This window comes from Hyla sarda, chromosome 4, assembly GCF_029499605.1.
Source record: "Hyla sarda isolate aHylSar1 chromosome 4, aHylSar1.hap1, whole genome shotgun sequence".
In the NCBI taxonomy this organism is placed as follows: domain Eukaryota; kingdom Metazoa; phylum Chordata; class Amphibia; order Anura; family Hylidae; genus Hyla; species Hyla sarda.
This window is the reverse complement of record NC_079192.1, coordinates 354,885,177-354,897,630: the sequence shown is the minus strand read 5'-3', so window position 1 is coordinate 354,897,630 and position 12,454 is coordinate 354,885,177. Positions and strand designations below refer to the sequence as shown.

At 45.5% G+C, this 12,454-nt stretch overlaps 2 protein-coding genes across 13 annotated transcripts in view; one reads left to right on the top strand and one right to left on the bottom strand.

Moving 5' to 3' along the window:
- The window catches only part of SEC24A (SEC24 homolog A, COPII coat complex component), a 916,567-nt gene that overhangs the window by 431,044 nt on the left and 473,069 nt on the right, over positions 1-12,454 (top strand). The gene's annotated exons all lie outside the window — the stretch shown is intronic.
- LOC130267215 (voltage-gated potassium channel subunit beta-3-like) overlaps positions 8,860-12,454 on the bottom strand; it is a 66,650-nt gene continuing 63,055 nt past the window's right edge. For all 4 annotated transcript variants that reach the window (XR_008843100.1, XM_056516622.1, XM_056516621.1 and 1 more), the window contains one exon: positions 8,860-9,016. Coding sequence is in view for 3 of the 4 variants with exons in the window: in XM_056516622.1 (XP_056372597.1) it covers positions 8,926-9,016 (91 nt within the window). In the remaining variant the exon portion in view is untranslated. The remainder of the gene's footprint in view (positions 9,017-12,454) is intronic.

Here is a 12,454-nt window from a genome sequence, read left to right as displayed (position 1 = left end):
ACTCTTTGTCTCCACATTCATCCACACACCGAAATCCATAGAAAACGTATTCCCCAGATTAAGCTAAGCATTAGAATTCATACAACATTCCTAGTTAAACTATTCCTTAACTACACACACACCGCGCATAGCCCGTATCGTTTCCAGTCCTGTGCATGTCAGTACTGCTCGGTCCGTACTGAGCGCACACCCGATCTATCGTCCCTAATTCCCGTGACATCCCCTATAGGAAGTGACGTATCGGCACTCACACTGCCTTATATGCACGCTCCCGGCACGCTGTCTCAGAGTGCAGCAGCATAGAAACTGAACAGGGCATCCAGACCAGGTATTTGCTACTCCCTAGAAACGAGCAACCCTCTTTCTTACCCTGCATCCATTATTTTTCTTCTGACAACAACTTCTCATCCTTCCCACAGTACCCCAGTACACTGTACATTCTAAACCTGGGGTAAGTGTCCATAATGTTTACTAAAGTCCAAAGTGTACTTCAAATTGAAATCTCTAACAGTATATGTTATTACTCTATCTCTACAGCGCAACCTATGTGGCTTTCTACCCGAGCATTTTCTTATATATGAAACAACACTACATATGTGAAGTCATTTCCATATATTGCCATTTTTGGGAAATATTTGTATGTCACCTCTGCAATTGTGTTACAATATCATGTATGCATATCTCAATTGCAACAATGCTACATTATTATGTCATGCTACAAAGTCACATGTATGTTTTTCTCTATGTGCACATTTTATTTTTAATGTTATGGTCGAGTACAAGATAATCATTCAAAGTACTGTTTTAATTAAGGTGACTTTTTTTTTTTTTTATTGCAGTGGAACATATATATATATATATATATATATATATATATATATATACATATATATATATATATATATATATATACACACACATATATATATATATATATATATATATATTTTTTAGAGCTGTTAGTGGATGTGAAGAAGGGATTAGTCAATGCCAAAACGCATTGTCCCCATTACCAAAATAAAAATGTTGTTGTCCTGTGATGCTTGAGTCCTTCTTTTCCATTCAAATTCTGTGCAGCACCTCCCAAGCTGGTTTTTCATTTTACCTATTTCCTGTTATCCTCTATCAGCCACTAATTTTGGAATCTGATACCGGTTGGAGCACAGCAGCCAGTACCCATATTCGTCTCCATCATCACTACTGTTTCACATCCAAGTGCCACTATTAACAAGAACGGTATATCACTGGTGTGGCGGAGGGTGCACACCAGTGAATATACCTCATTAAGAAGCGCACCCCTGTGTGTTTTTTATCTCTGCCTTTAAACTCTTGTTACTATTTGCTGCTGTTCCAATGCAAGAAATTATACATACTGCTACAGCTAAATTTTCACTGACTCATAGGACAGTGAATATGTTGGACTCTTGCTATCATTTAGTTGTCTTTACTGTTATGTGATTCTACAGGGTGGGCCATTTATATGGATAAACCTTAATAAAATGGGAATGGTTGGTGATATTAACTTCCTGTTTGTGGCACATTAGTATATGTGAGGGGGGAAACTTTTCAAGATGGGTGGTGACCATGGTGGCCATTTTGAGGTCGGTCATTTTGAATCCAACTTTAGTTTTTTCAATAGGAAGAGGGTCATGCGACACATCAAACTTATTGGGAATTTCACAAGAAAAACAATGATGTGCTTGGTTTTAACATAACTTTATTCTTTCATGAGTTATTTACAAGTTTTCTTTGTTATCAGCCATTGACATGTCGTCGAGGTTAACATGTGAAGAGTGGATAAAAATTGTGTTGATGTCTGGTGAACGCAGTAATCGGGTCATTGCAGCAGATTTCAATGCAAGACACCCTACGAGACCACCCATCTCCCATGCTACAGTTAGCAAACTGCTTGCTAAGTTTCGTGAAACTAATTCAGTGTTGGATTTGCCAAAATGTGGACGCATGAAATCTGTCACTAATGAAGAAACATCAGTGGCTATCCTAGCTTCTTTCAGCAAGAGCCCATAGCGTAACACTCGCCGCATGTCACTGGAGAGTGGCATTAGTCGAACATTCCTTCGGCGGATATTAGCTACTCACAAATGGCACCCTTACAAACTCGACCTACTGTAGCATCTCAACGAGGATGACCCAGATCGGTGCACTGAATTAGCAGAATGGGCAAAACAAAAATTGGAACAGGACCCTGAGTTTACGCAGAAGATTTTGTTCAGTGATGAGGCAAACTTTTATGTGAATGGTGAAGTTAACAAACAAAACCACCGCTATTGGTCTGACACTAACTCACATTGGATAGATCCCTCCAAGACTGTTGGAACACAAAAATTGATGGTATGGTTTGGTATATGGGGTACAAAGATAGTGGGACCATTCTTCATCAATGGAAACCTCAATGCCATTGGATATGCAAAATTGCTACATGATGATGTGTTTCCCTCTTTATGCACTGAAGCTGACTTGTTTCCTGAGTTTTTCCAGCAAGATGGTGCACCACATTATGGGTGTCAGGTCAGAGCATTCCTAGATGAACAGTTTCCTGGAAAGTGGATTGGTCGTCGTGGGCCAGTTGAATGGCCCCCGAAGTCTCCCAATCTGACCCCCTTAGGCTTTTATCTTTGGGGTCATCTGAAGGCAATTGTCTATGCTGTTTCTCCAGACTTTGTCACGTCTGTCACATGTGCTCAGTGTGAACCTGCTGTCATCTGTGAAGAGCACAGGACGCCAGTGGCGAATTTGCCAATCTTGGTGTTCTCTGGCAAATGCCAAATGTCCTGCATGGTGTTGGGCTGTAAGCACAACCCCCACCTGTGGAAGTCGGAGTAGACACATGCACATTTGTGGCCTGCTTGAGGTCATCTTGCAGGGTTCTGGCAGTGCTTCTCCTTGCACAAAGGCAGATGTAGCGGTCCTGCTGCTGGGTTGTTGCCCTCTTACGGCCTTCTCCATGTCTCCTGATGTACTGGCCTGTCTCCTGGCAGCGCCTTCATGCTCTGGACACTAGTGTTGCTCACGAATATTCGCAATGCGAATATTCGTCACGAATATAGCATATTCGCGAATATTTAGAATATTGCGAATAATATTCGCGATTACGAATATTCGTTTTTATCCCAAACTTGTTTAAACACAGATCACATTATAGTGATCTCCATCGACGGATAAATGCATTGCTGGTATGATTAGAGACCCTGGGGCGAGAATCTGAGGTGATTAGTTTGTGCATGCGAATATTCGTATTGCGAATATTCGCAAATATTTTCCACTCCCTTTTTATACCTCTGAGCCAATGAGAGTTCTGCAACCACAGTTGTCCGAGGTTAGCAACCTCCCTAGCAACCAATAGAAACTTGCTGGCATGACCAGTATATAAGATCACTCCCAGCATTATTTCCTTGCAGATTCACATGGTGGTTTTAAGAGTGGAGTGCTTCTGTCATTTTTCCAGCGCCCTTTGAGCTTTGTGCTTCATAGTACCACCTTAGACCCAACTGCTTTTTTCAAAGCAAAAGACCCAACTGCTTTTTTCAAAGCACATATTTTTTTTTTGTCTAGGTTCGTGTAGATTAGTGTTAGATTTCTGTGTAGTTAGTTTACGTTTAAATTTCTTTAAGGTAGGTTAATTTAGTGTGTGTTTAGTTTGTGTGTTTTGTGTTAAAAAAAAGGGAAAAAAATTAGGTTTAGTTTTGTTTAGTCATATATTAGTTTGTTTAAGTAGAGTTATTGTTTAGTTTATATTAGTTTAGTATTTGTTTTCATCGTTCGTGTCAGCGTCTGTTTGTTAGCTTAAAAAAAAAAAAAAGTTTAGTTTTAGCTGTTTAGTTTTAGTTCCAGTTTAGTAGTTGTGGTCTGTGTCCCTGTCTTTGTCTTTGTGACAAAAAGAAAAGAAAAAAGTTAGTTGTAGTTTACATAAAGTTTAGTATTTGTTGTCATCGTCCATGTCTGCGTCAGTTCGTGTAAAAAAAAAGTTTTAGCTGTAGTAGTTTAGTTGTTCTAGTTTAGTAGCTGTCTGTATCCTTGTCTACGTCTTTGTCCTTGTGAAAAAAAAAATGATTGTACTTGAATAGTCTTTGTCTGCATCTTTGTCTGCGTGCTTGTCTTTGTACATCAAATTCATCTTCTCACCCCCCCCCAATAAAGTTTCCCCCCCCTCCCCATCAGCAAGTATGAGCAGCATACCTGGCAGCAGGGGTAGGGGAGTTACTCCCAGTGCTGGGCGCTCCTACAAGTGGATCAGGTGGAAGGGGAGTCCACCTGATCCGCGATTTTTTTTCCTCGGGCAGCCGCCCGATATTAACATCTCAGGCTCCAATAGTGGTTGAGTTTATGGGGCACAGCAGTGCCATGGAGTCCTCAGTCCAGACTCCCAGCAGCCCTCACAGCAGCACCACCAGTCCACCGGTGCCTTTAGGACCTGCCCCCAAGAGTCAAGCCTCTTACTGTTTGACAGCGACAGTGAGAGGGATATCTTGGGGGAGGCCCTGCATCAGGCAGACATCCAGTTCTGTCCTGATGCTCAGGACCTTTTGGAAGGAATGATGGAGGAGGAGGATGGAGTACCTGCTGTCAGTACCCCAGAGACATCCCTTCCAAGTGGTGCGGGTGTTTTTGAGCAAGAAACACCCGCATCTAGTCAGACCCAGGCGTCAGTGAGGGGACAGCAGAGCCAGGTTAGCGGTTCCATGTCAGCTGTTTCCCTCAGCCAACCACAATTTAGCCCTGGGTCTGACATCTGGGGGCGAAGAGGAGGGTGACCCAACATGGGTGCCACCTCCCTTGTCAGTTCACAGCAGCAGTGACGAGGAAGGTAGGCACCCTGGGGAAACGGTGTGCCAGGTCACCAGGGAGACCAGCGTCAGGGTCTCCCCTGGTGATGGCAGCAGGAGGTGTCAGCAGCAGCAGCGCGCTCCACCTGTGCGCACCGAGCCCCAGCAGGTGCAAGTCAGCATCACCCCATCTGATAGGAGGGTGGTGCTGAAGTCACCTGTCTTGGCTTACTTCACCCTGGCAGCAGACAATCCTACCATAGCCATCTGCCAGCTTTGTCGTGCCAGGGTGATGAGAGGGAAGTGTTTGGCTCGGCTGGGTACCACAGCTCTGACCCAGCATCTCCGAGTCAACCACTGGCGGGAGTATGAGCAGATGAGTGATGGTGGTAGCAGCGCCACCACCAGTGTGCAGGGTACAGCAGCCCCTGCCACACCCTCACCTGTTCCCATTAGTTCATGCCCCCACCCCCCCTGCTCCCTCTGGTAGAGGTACTGGTACCGGCAGCCAGACCTCTTCCTCCATTGCACCCTCCTCTTCAGTATCCGACGCCAGCCGTCTGTCACTGATGCATTTGACCGCACCACTCCCTTCCCCCCTGGAGACAGACATGTGCGTTCCCTCAATGGGCTCCTGGCAAGGGTTATCGCCCAACATCTGCTGCCCTTCAACATCGTGGAAAGCAACCCGTTCAGGCAGATGTTGGAGCAGGCCCAACCCAGATGGCGTGTCCCCAGCCGCCTTTTTTTTTGCCAGGACTAGTGTCCCTGCCCTACACCAGCACATTGTGGAGAATGTATCCCTGTCGCTGGATCACACTGTCAGCGACAGGGTGCATCTCACAATGGATGGCTGGACCAGCAGGCATGGGCAGGGGTGATACATCAGTTTCACGGCCCATTGGGTTTCCCTCCGAGGCACTGGGGAGGGATCGGCAGCTTCAGATTTTGTGGTGCCGCCCCGGGGTGTCCACGGGAGAACTGCTGGTCTCCCTCAAGCCACTGTCTCCACAGCTGCTGAGCCTCCCAACAAGCGTCCCCGTAACTACTCAAGTGTGGGGAACGTGCCCTGTCAGGCCGTGCTCCAGCTTGTTAATTTAGGGGACCGGAGACACACTGGACATGAAGGGCTGACCGCACTTCAGGCTCAGGTCCAGAAGTGGCTGACACCCCGAAGGCTCCAGGCAGGTATGGTTGTTTGTGACAACGACAGCAAGCTACTCTCCGCCCTCCATGCTGGCAGTCTGACCCACGTGCCCTGTCTGGCACATGTCCTCAACCTTATGGTGCAGAAGTTCCTGCACACCTATCCCGGGTTGAGTGACATTGTGCTAAGGGTACGGAGGATTGCCAGCCACTTCAGGCGCTCCCCAACCGCTGCCGCGTCCCTATCCAAGTTGCAGCAGGACAGGCTGATTGTGGACAGTGTGACGCGGTGGAACTCCACCCTCCACATGCTGGAGAGGTTGTGGGAGCAGCGAAGGGCGGTGAGAGAATACCTGCTGGAGCAAGGCACTTCCGGGCCAACACAAACCCTCCCGTACATCACCAATGTGGAGTGGGGGCAGATACAGCAGGTCTGCCATGTGTTGGCCCCTTTCGAGCAGGCGACCAAGATGGTCAACGGGGAGCATGTCGGCCTCAATGACGTGCTCCCCATAGTGTTCCTGCTGGACAGGGCACTAGATCGCCTGCTTGATGCTGGGGAGAGTGCCTTGGTGGAGCAGGAGGAGGCAACACTGCTCCACCAAGACCAGGACGAGGAGGAGGAGGTTACTGCTGACGTCCCAGAGTCAAGGCCAGGAGGGAGAGCCGGTGTTGGGGGCACCGATAGTCCGGGGGTGGGGCATCTCGGAGTGTGAGCAGCAGCGCCTGCAGCATGAGGAGCTAGAGGTCATGGACCCGGGCAGCCATGAAGAGTCACAGCGGGCTGTGCTCTTCCCCATGGCTGCCCACATGCTGCGATGCCTCAGGAGGGACCCCCGGATCAAGACTATCAAGGAGAGGGATTACTGTATTTATCGGCGTATAACACGCACTTTTTAGGCTAAAATTTTTACGCCGATACACCCCCAGGAAAGGCAGGGGGAGAGAGGCCGTCGCTGCCCGCTTCTCTCCCCCTGCCTTTCCTGGGGGTCTAGAGCCCTGCTGCCGGCCCTTCTCTCCCCCCTGGCTATCGGCGCCGCTGCCCATTCTGTCCCCCTGATGCGCCGATAGCCAGGGGGAGAGAAGCGGCGCCGACAGCCAGGGGGGAGAGAAGGGACAGCGGCACCCATTGCCGGCGCCGTTGCCCAGTTGCCTCCCCCCATCCCTGGTGGCATAATTACCTGGGTCGGGTCCGCGCTGCTGCGTCCCCGGCGTCGTTGCTATGCGCTGCATGGCGCGGCGCATGATGTCAGTGCACCGCGCCGTGCATAGCAACGACGCAGGGGACGCGCACCGGAGGCCTGCAGCAGCGCGGACCCGACCCAGGTAATTATGCCACCGGGGATGGGGGGAGGCAACGGGGCAGCGGCGCCGGCAATGGGTGCCGCTGCCGCTTCTCTCCCCCTGGCTATCGGCATCGGCACCAATAGTCAGGGAGACAGAACGGGCAGCGGCGCCGATAGCCAGGGGAGAGAGAAGGGCCGGCAGCAGGGCTCTAGACCCCCAGGAAAGGCAGGGGGAGAGAAGCGGGCAGCGACGGCCTCTCTCCCCCTGCCTTTCCTGGGGGTGTATCGGGGTATACACGCACACACACGCACCCTCATTTTACCATGGATATTTGGGTAAAAAACTTTTTTTACCCAAATATCCTTGGTAAAATGAGGGTGCGTGTTATAGGCCGGTGCGTGGTATACCACGATGAATGCGGTATTTTTGGATGGCCACCCTTTTAGATCCACGGTGCAACGGGAAACTGGAGCAGTTCCTCCCAGCCAGCCGGAGGCAGCATCGGATGGAGGAACTGCAGGCCCGCATCGTCAGCCGGTTGGAGCAGGCAACTCCCTGGCCTCCAGTCGTTCCCGCCCATCTCACCCAGCAGGTGGCTGCACCAAGCAGCAGCAGCCGAGCAGGGGACCTAATGGGTGAGATGAGGATGTTCTTCCAATCTGAGCGACCCAGTAGCAGCAGCAGCAGCAGTCACCACCAGCGGCTGGCCCACATGGTGGCAGACAACATGGGATCCGTTGGTGCTTCTGACAGTATGAACACCGATGAACCCATGGAGTACTGGGTTGCCAGATTGGACACCTGCCACGAGCTCGCTCAGTATACGCTGGAGTTATTGTCTTGCCCCCCCTCCAGCGTACTATCTGAGCGGACATTCAGCGGGGCAGGTGGAGTGGTCACGGACAAGAGGACCCGTCTGTCCACAGACTCTGTGGACAGACTCACATTCATCAAGATGAATGAGTCCTGGATCGGCGGCGACTTTGTGGCACCCGCCCGTCGGTTCAGGGTGCTAAAGGGTCCCTTGTCATTCATTCCCTCTCCTTGGCTCTCTCTCCATTAAATCCGTTGTTTAACTTTTTCATTATTTATTTATGTGTGTGTGTATGTATGTATATATATATATATATATATATATATATATATATATATATGCATTTATTTATTTTATAATCATGGTTGAATGGCTTAATATAGTAATTTGATGATGAATTTATTCATTTTTTAATCATGGTTTAATTTATATATTATTTATAATCATGAAATTATGTAAATAAATCTGTACATTTGATTTTAATTATTTATTTAGCTATTTATTTATTCATGTATCTGTCCTTAGGGTCCTCTCTGGCAGAGTGACCCCAGGGCCCCCTGTTATTTTTCTCATGTTTTTAATTTGTCTTTTAATACCTTAACTTGTGTGCAAAAGTAGTGTTCTACTTTTAAAATGTTTAATTTGTAAGTCAAGTGTTCTGTAAGTCTATCAAGGTCAGGTGACTCAGGCAGACCAATTAGACCATTGTTGTTAACTCCTCCCTACGAAAAGCCCACATGGAAATTTTTATTCAGCAGTTATAAACAACAAAAAGAATAATTAAAAAGGAGACCAAAGTTTTTTTCTAAAGAATACCTTTTTAATAAATCCTAAAATCCACTCTAACAAAAAAAAAAAAAATAAAAAATCTAAGATAACTTAATGATTATCTCCTCAATCTCCTCCATTTTCTTCTTGTTTTCGCTTCATGCGCCTATGTGTCTCCATATGCTTTCGCATCTTCTCCTGATGTTTTGTCAGGTCTCTAATTTTTTTTAAGTTGTTTTGCAAAAGATATGAAATAAAAATTTGAATTACTTGTAATGAAGAGTTAAAAGGATTTTTGTATAGTATATGTAAAAGCACTTACAATACATAACATAACAATATATTAAACTAATTAATACCTTAGTTATCAAGTATAAATGCTTTATAAATAACATTAACAATTTTTTTTCTTTAAATAGATGAGCGAATCTAACTGTCCTAATAATTTTTTTAAAAATAATTTACAAAAAAAGATATTATCAGCGGTGAATAAATTGCCCTGAAATCCACACCATTATGTAGGAAAAATAAAACTATAATCATAAACCTTTCACGACCTCACCATAGATACTGGTGCATGACTGAGGTATTATAATAAAATATATAACATATATATATATATATATATATATATATATATATATATATATATATGTGGTGTCCCGGTACCGCATCTTATACGGTACCTATGTGTGTGTTGGTCCCCATAGCCAGGGTCCCTAGGAAGTAGAGATCCCTGTGATGTAGTCTACCCCTTGTCGCCTCTATTCCAGCTCATAGACCAGTAATTTATGTAAAGGTAATGTAAATATAGTAATATATATGTAGATAAATAGTTAATTACCTGTTCCATGGCGTTGCAGGACCTCCGAGTCACATGACTATGTAAACTCTATGGTATTAAGCTTAAGGACCTTTGGAGGCCCTGTGACATAAGCAATCCCGTTACTCTCTGTAATGGTGAGTGACAGATGTTAGGACCAATCGAATTCGCCCCGCCCCCTGCCCATATAAGGGGGCAGCGGCCATGTTTTCTCTCTCTTGCTCCTGTACTCCTGACGTGGAAAGACCTGTACAGCAACTAACGCAGTGAGTTAGGCCCGAGCCTTGCGGCAACGGCTGAGTAATTCAGAATATAGAGTGTATCAATTCCCAGACACTCTGCAGCATCACCGGACCTAATATAACCCCTAAATCCGGACGGATCTGCAAATATCTACCCTATATTCAGAGACTGTCTAAATAGCTCAAGGTCCGCAACAACTGTCAGGCACTAAGCAATATAAGGACTGTTTGTACGAGACTGTTACTGTGCCTTGGATGTATCGCAAGCACTTAAGTAAAGTTGTTCAAGTTCAATCTCCTTGTGGACCTTCAGTCATTTCATGCACCTATCGTTCCTTTGAAGGGCGCCGATAGGCCGGAGCATTGCCTCAGCATACCAGCCCTCAGCCTGGCGTCACGAACTATAGGGTTAACATTAACCCCTCATATACCGATACCATACCACCACTACCATACACCCCCCCAAGGGCTACCATATATATATATATATATATATATATATATATATATATATATATATATATATATATATAATATATGAGGAATTTTTTTTTTTTTTCATTAAAAGTGATTACATTGTCGATTTTAGAATACACATTACTACTGCAATGAATTTTCCATTATCAGGAAAGCTATTTTTCTTTAGTCCGGACTGAATCGTACAATTCCGTTAATGCACTTTCAAACAGTCGGCCTTTGCTACCAACATCTCACTTTATTTTGACCTTATCATTGCGTCAGACGCTACTCCGCTGGAGCTCTGGTCTTGCCGACTGGAGCAACAAACCAAAACTGAGTGGGACAGTGGAGACAGTGTTTTTCAATCCATCATATGGCCCGTCGCAAAATGGTGCCCACCGTCCTCCCCTGTTAGAGCTGACCATATGCAGGACCTCCACAACTTACCTACTTCTATCTAACATTATTTAGACTTCTGTTTTGTGTCTGTGAGTGAGAATTTTAAAGGCCGATAGCAACATACTTTCAACCATAATAGACATTTCCATTGAAGTAATTGTGTGTATTATTTTTTTTTTTTATGATATTCTAAATTTTTTATCTCATATTGTTATATAAATTTAATATTTTATTACAATACCAAAGTCATGCACCAGTAACACAGTTGATGTTTTTGATATTTATTTATTTTTATTATGCATTCCAAGAAAGTGTTATAATATGCACTTTGGACTTTATATTATCTTCCTTTTAAACTCATAGTGGGCAGTTAGTGTTAAAGGGCATAAATATTTCCAGGCTGTGTCATTAAGCCACTATATGCTGTCCTCATGCCTCAGGCCTGTGTCATTCTGCTTTTCCAATGTACTTCCCATGCTGCTGCAACTTCAAGCCTTTGTTATTTTGCCACTATATGGTCTCCTACTGCTGATGCCAAAAGGCTGAGTGATTATGTACCTATATAGTACTCATACTGCTGCTGTCACCCTTTGCCCGAGTGATTTGCCACTTTCTATTACTACTGCTGCTGCTGATGGCACCTCTTGCCAGAGTGATTTACCACTATCTATTACTATTACCACTGCTGCTGATGGCACCTTTTGGCAGAGTGATTTGCCATTTTTTCATTACTATTACCACTGCTGCTGATGGTACCTCTTGCCAGAGTGATATGCCACTATCTATTACTACTGCTGCTGCTGATGGCATCTCTTGGCAGAGTGATTTGCCACTATCTAGTACTATTACTACTACTGCTGCTGCTGCTGATGGCACTTCTTGCCCGAGTGCTTTGCTTTTTTGTATTACTATTACCACTGCTGCTGATGGCACCTCTTGCCAGAGTGATTTGCCACTATCTAGTACTATTCCTGCTGCTTATGGCACGTCTTGCCCGAGTGATTTGCCATTTTTATTACTATTACCACTGCTGCTGATGGCACCTCTTGCCAGAGTGATTTGTCATAAATCTATTACTATTCCTGCTGCTTATGGCACCTCTTGCCCGAGTGATTTGCCACTATCTATTACTATTCCTGCTGCTTATGGCATCTCTTGCCCGAGTGATTTGCCATTTTTATTACTATTATCACTGCTGCTGATGGCACCTCTTGCCAGAGTGATTTGCCACTATCTATTACTATTCCTGCTGCTTATGGCACCTCTTGCCCGAGGGATTTGCCACTATCTATTACTATTCCTGCTGCTAATGGCACCTCTTGCCCGAGTGATTTGCCATTTTTTATTACTATTACCTCTGCTGCTGACGGCACCTCTTGTCAGAGTGATTTGCCATTTTTTATTACTATTCCTGCTGCTGCTGCTACTGATGGCACTTGCCAGAGGGATTTGCCACTGTATACTACTATTACCGCTGCTGCTGCTGCTCATGGCACCTCTTGCCTGAGTGATTTGATTCTATATTGTCTACTATTACTACTACTACTGCTGCTGCTCATGGCACCTCTTGCACGAGTGATTTGTCACTATAAACTACTATTACCACTACTGCTGCTGTCACCTCTTGCCCGAGTGTTTTGACGCTATCTAGTACTATAGCCACTACTGCTGCTGCTTGTAACCCTTGCCTGAGTGATTATGACATTATATATTACTACTACTACTGCTTCTG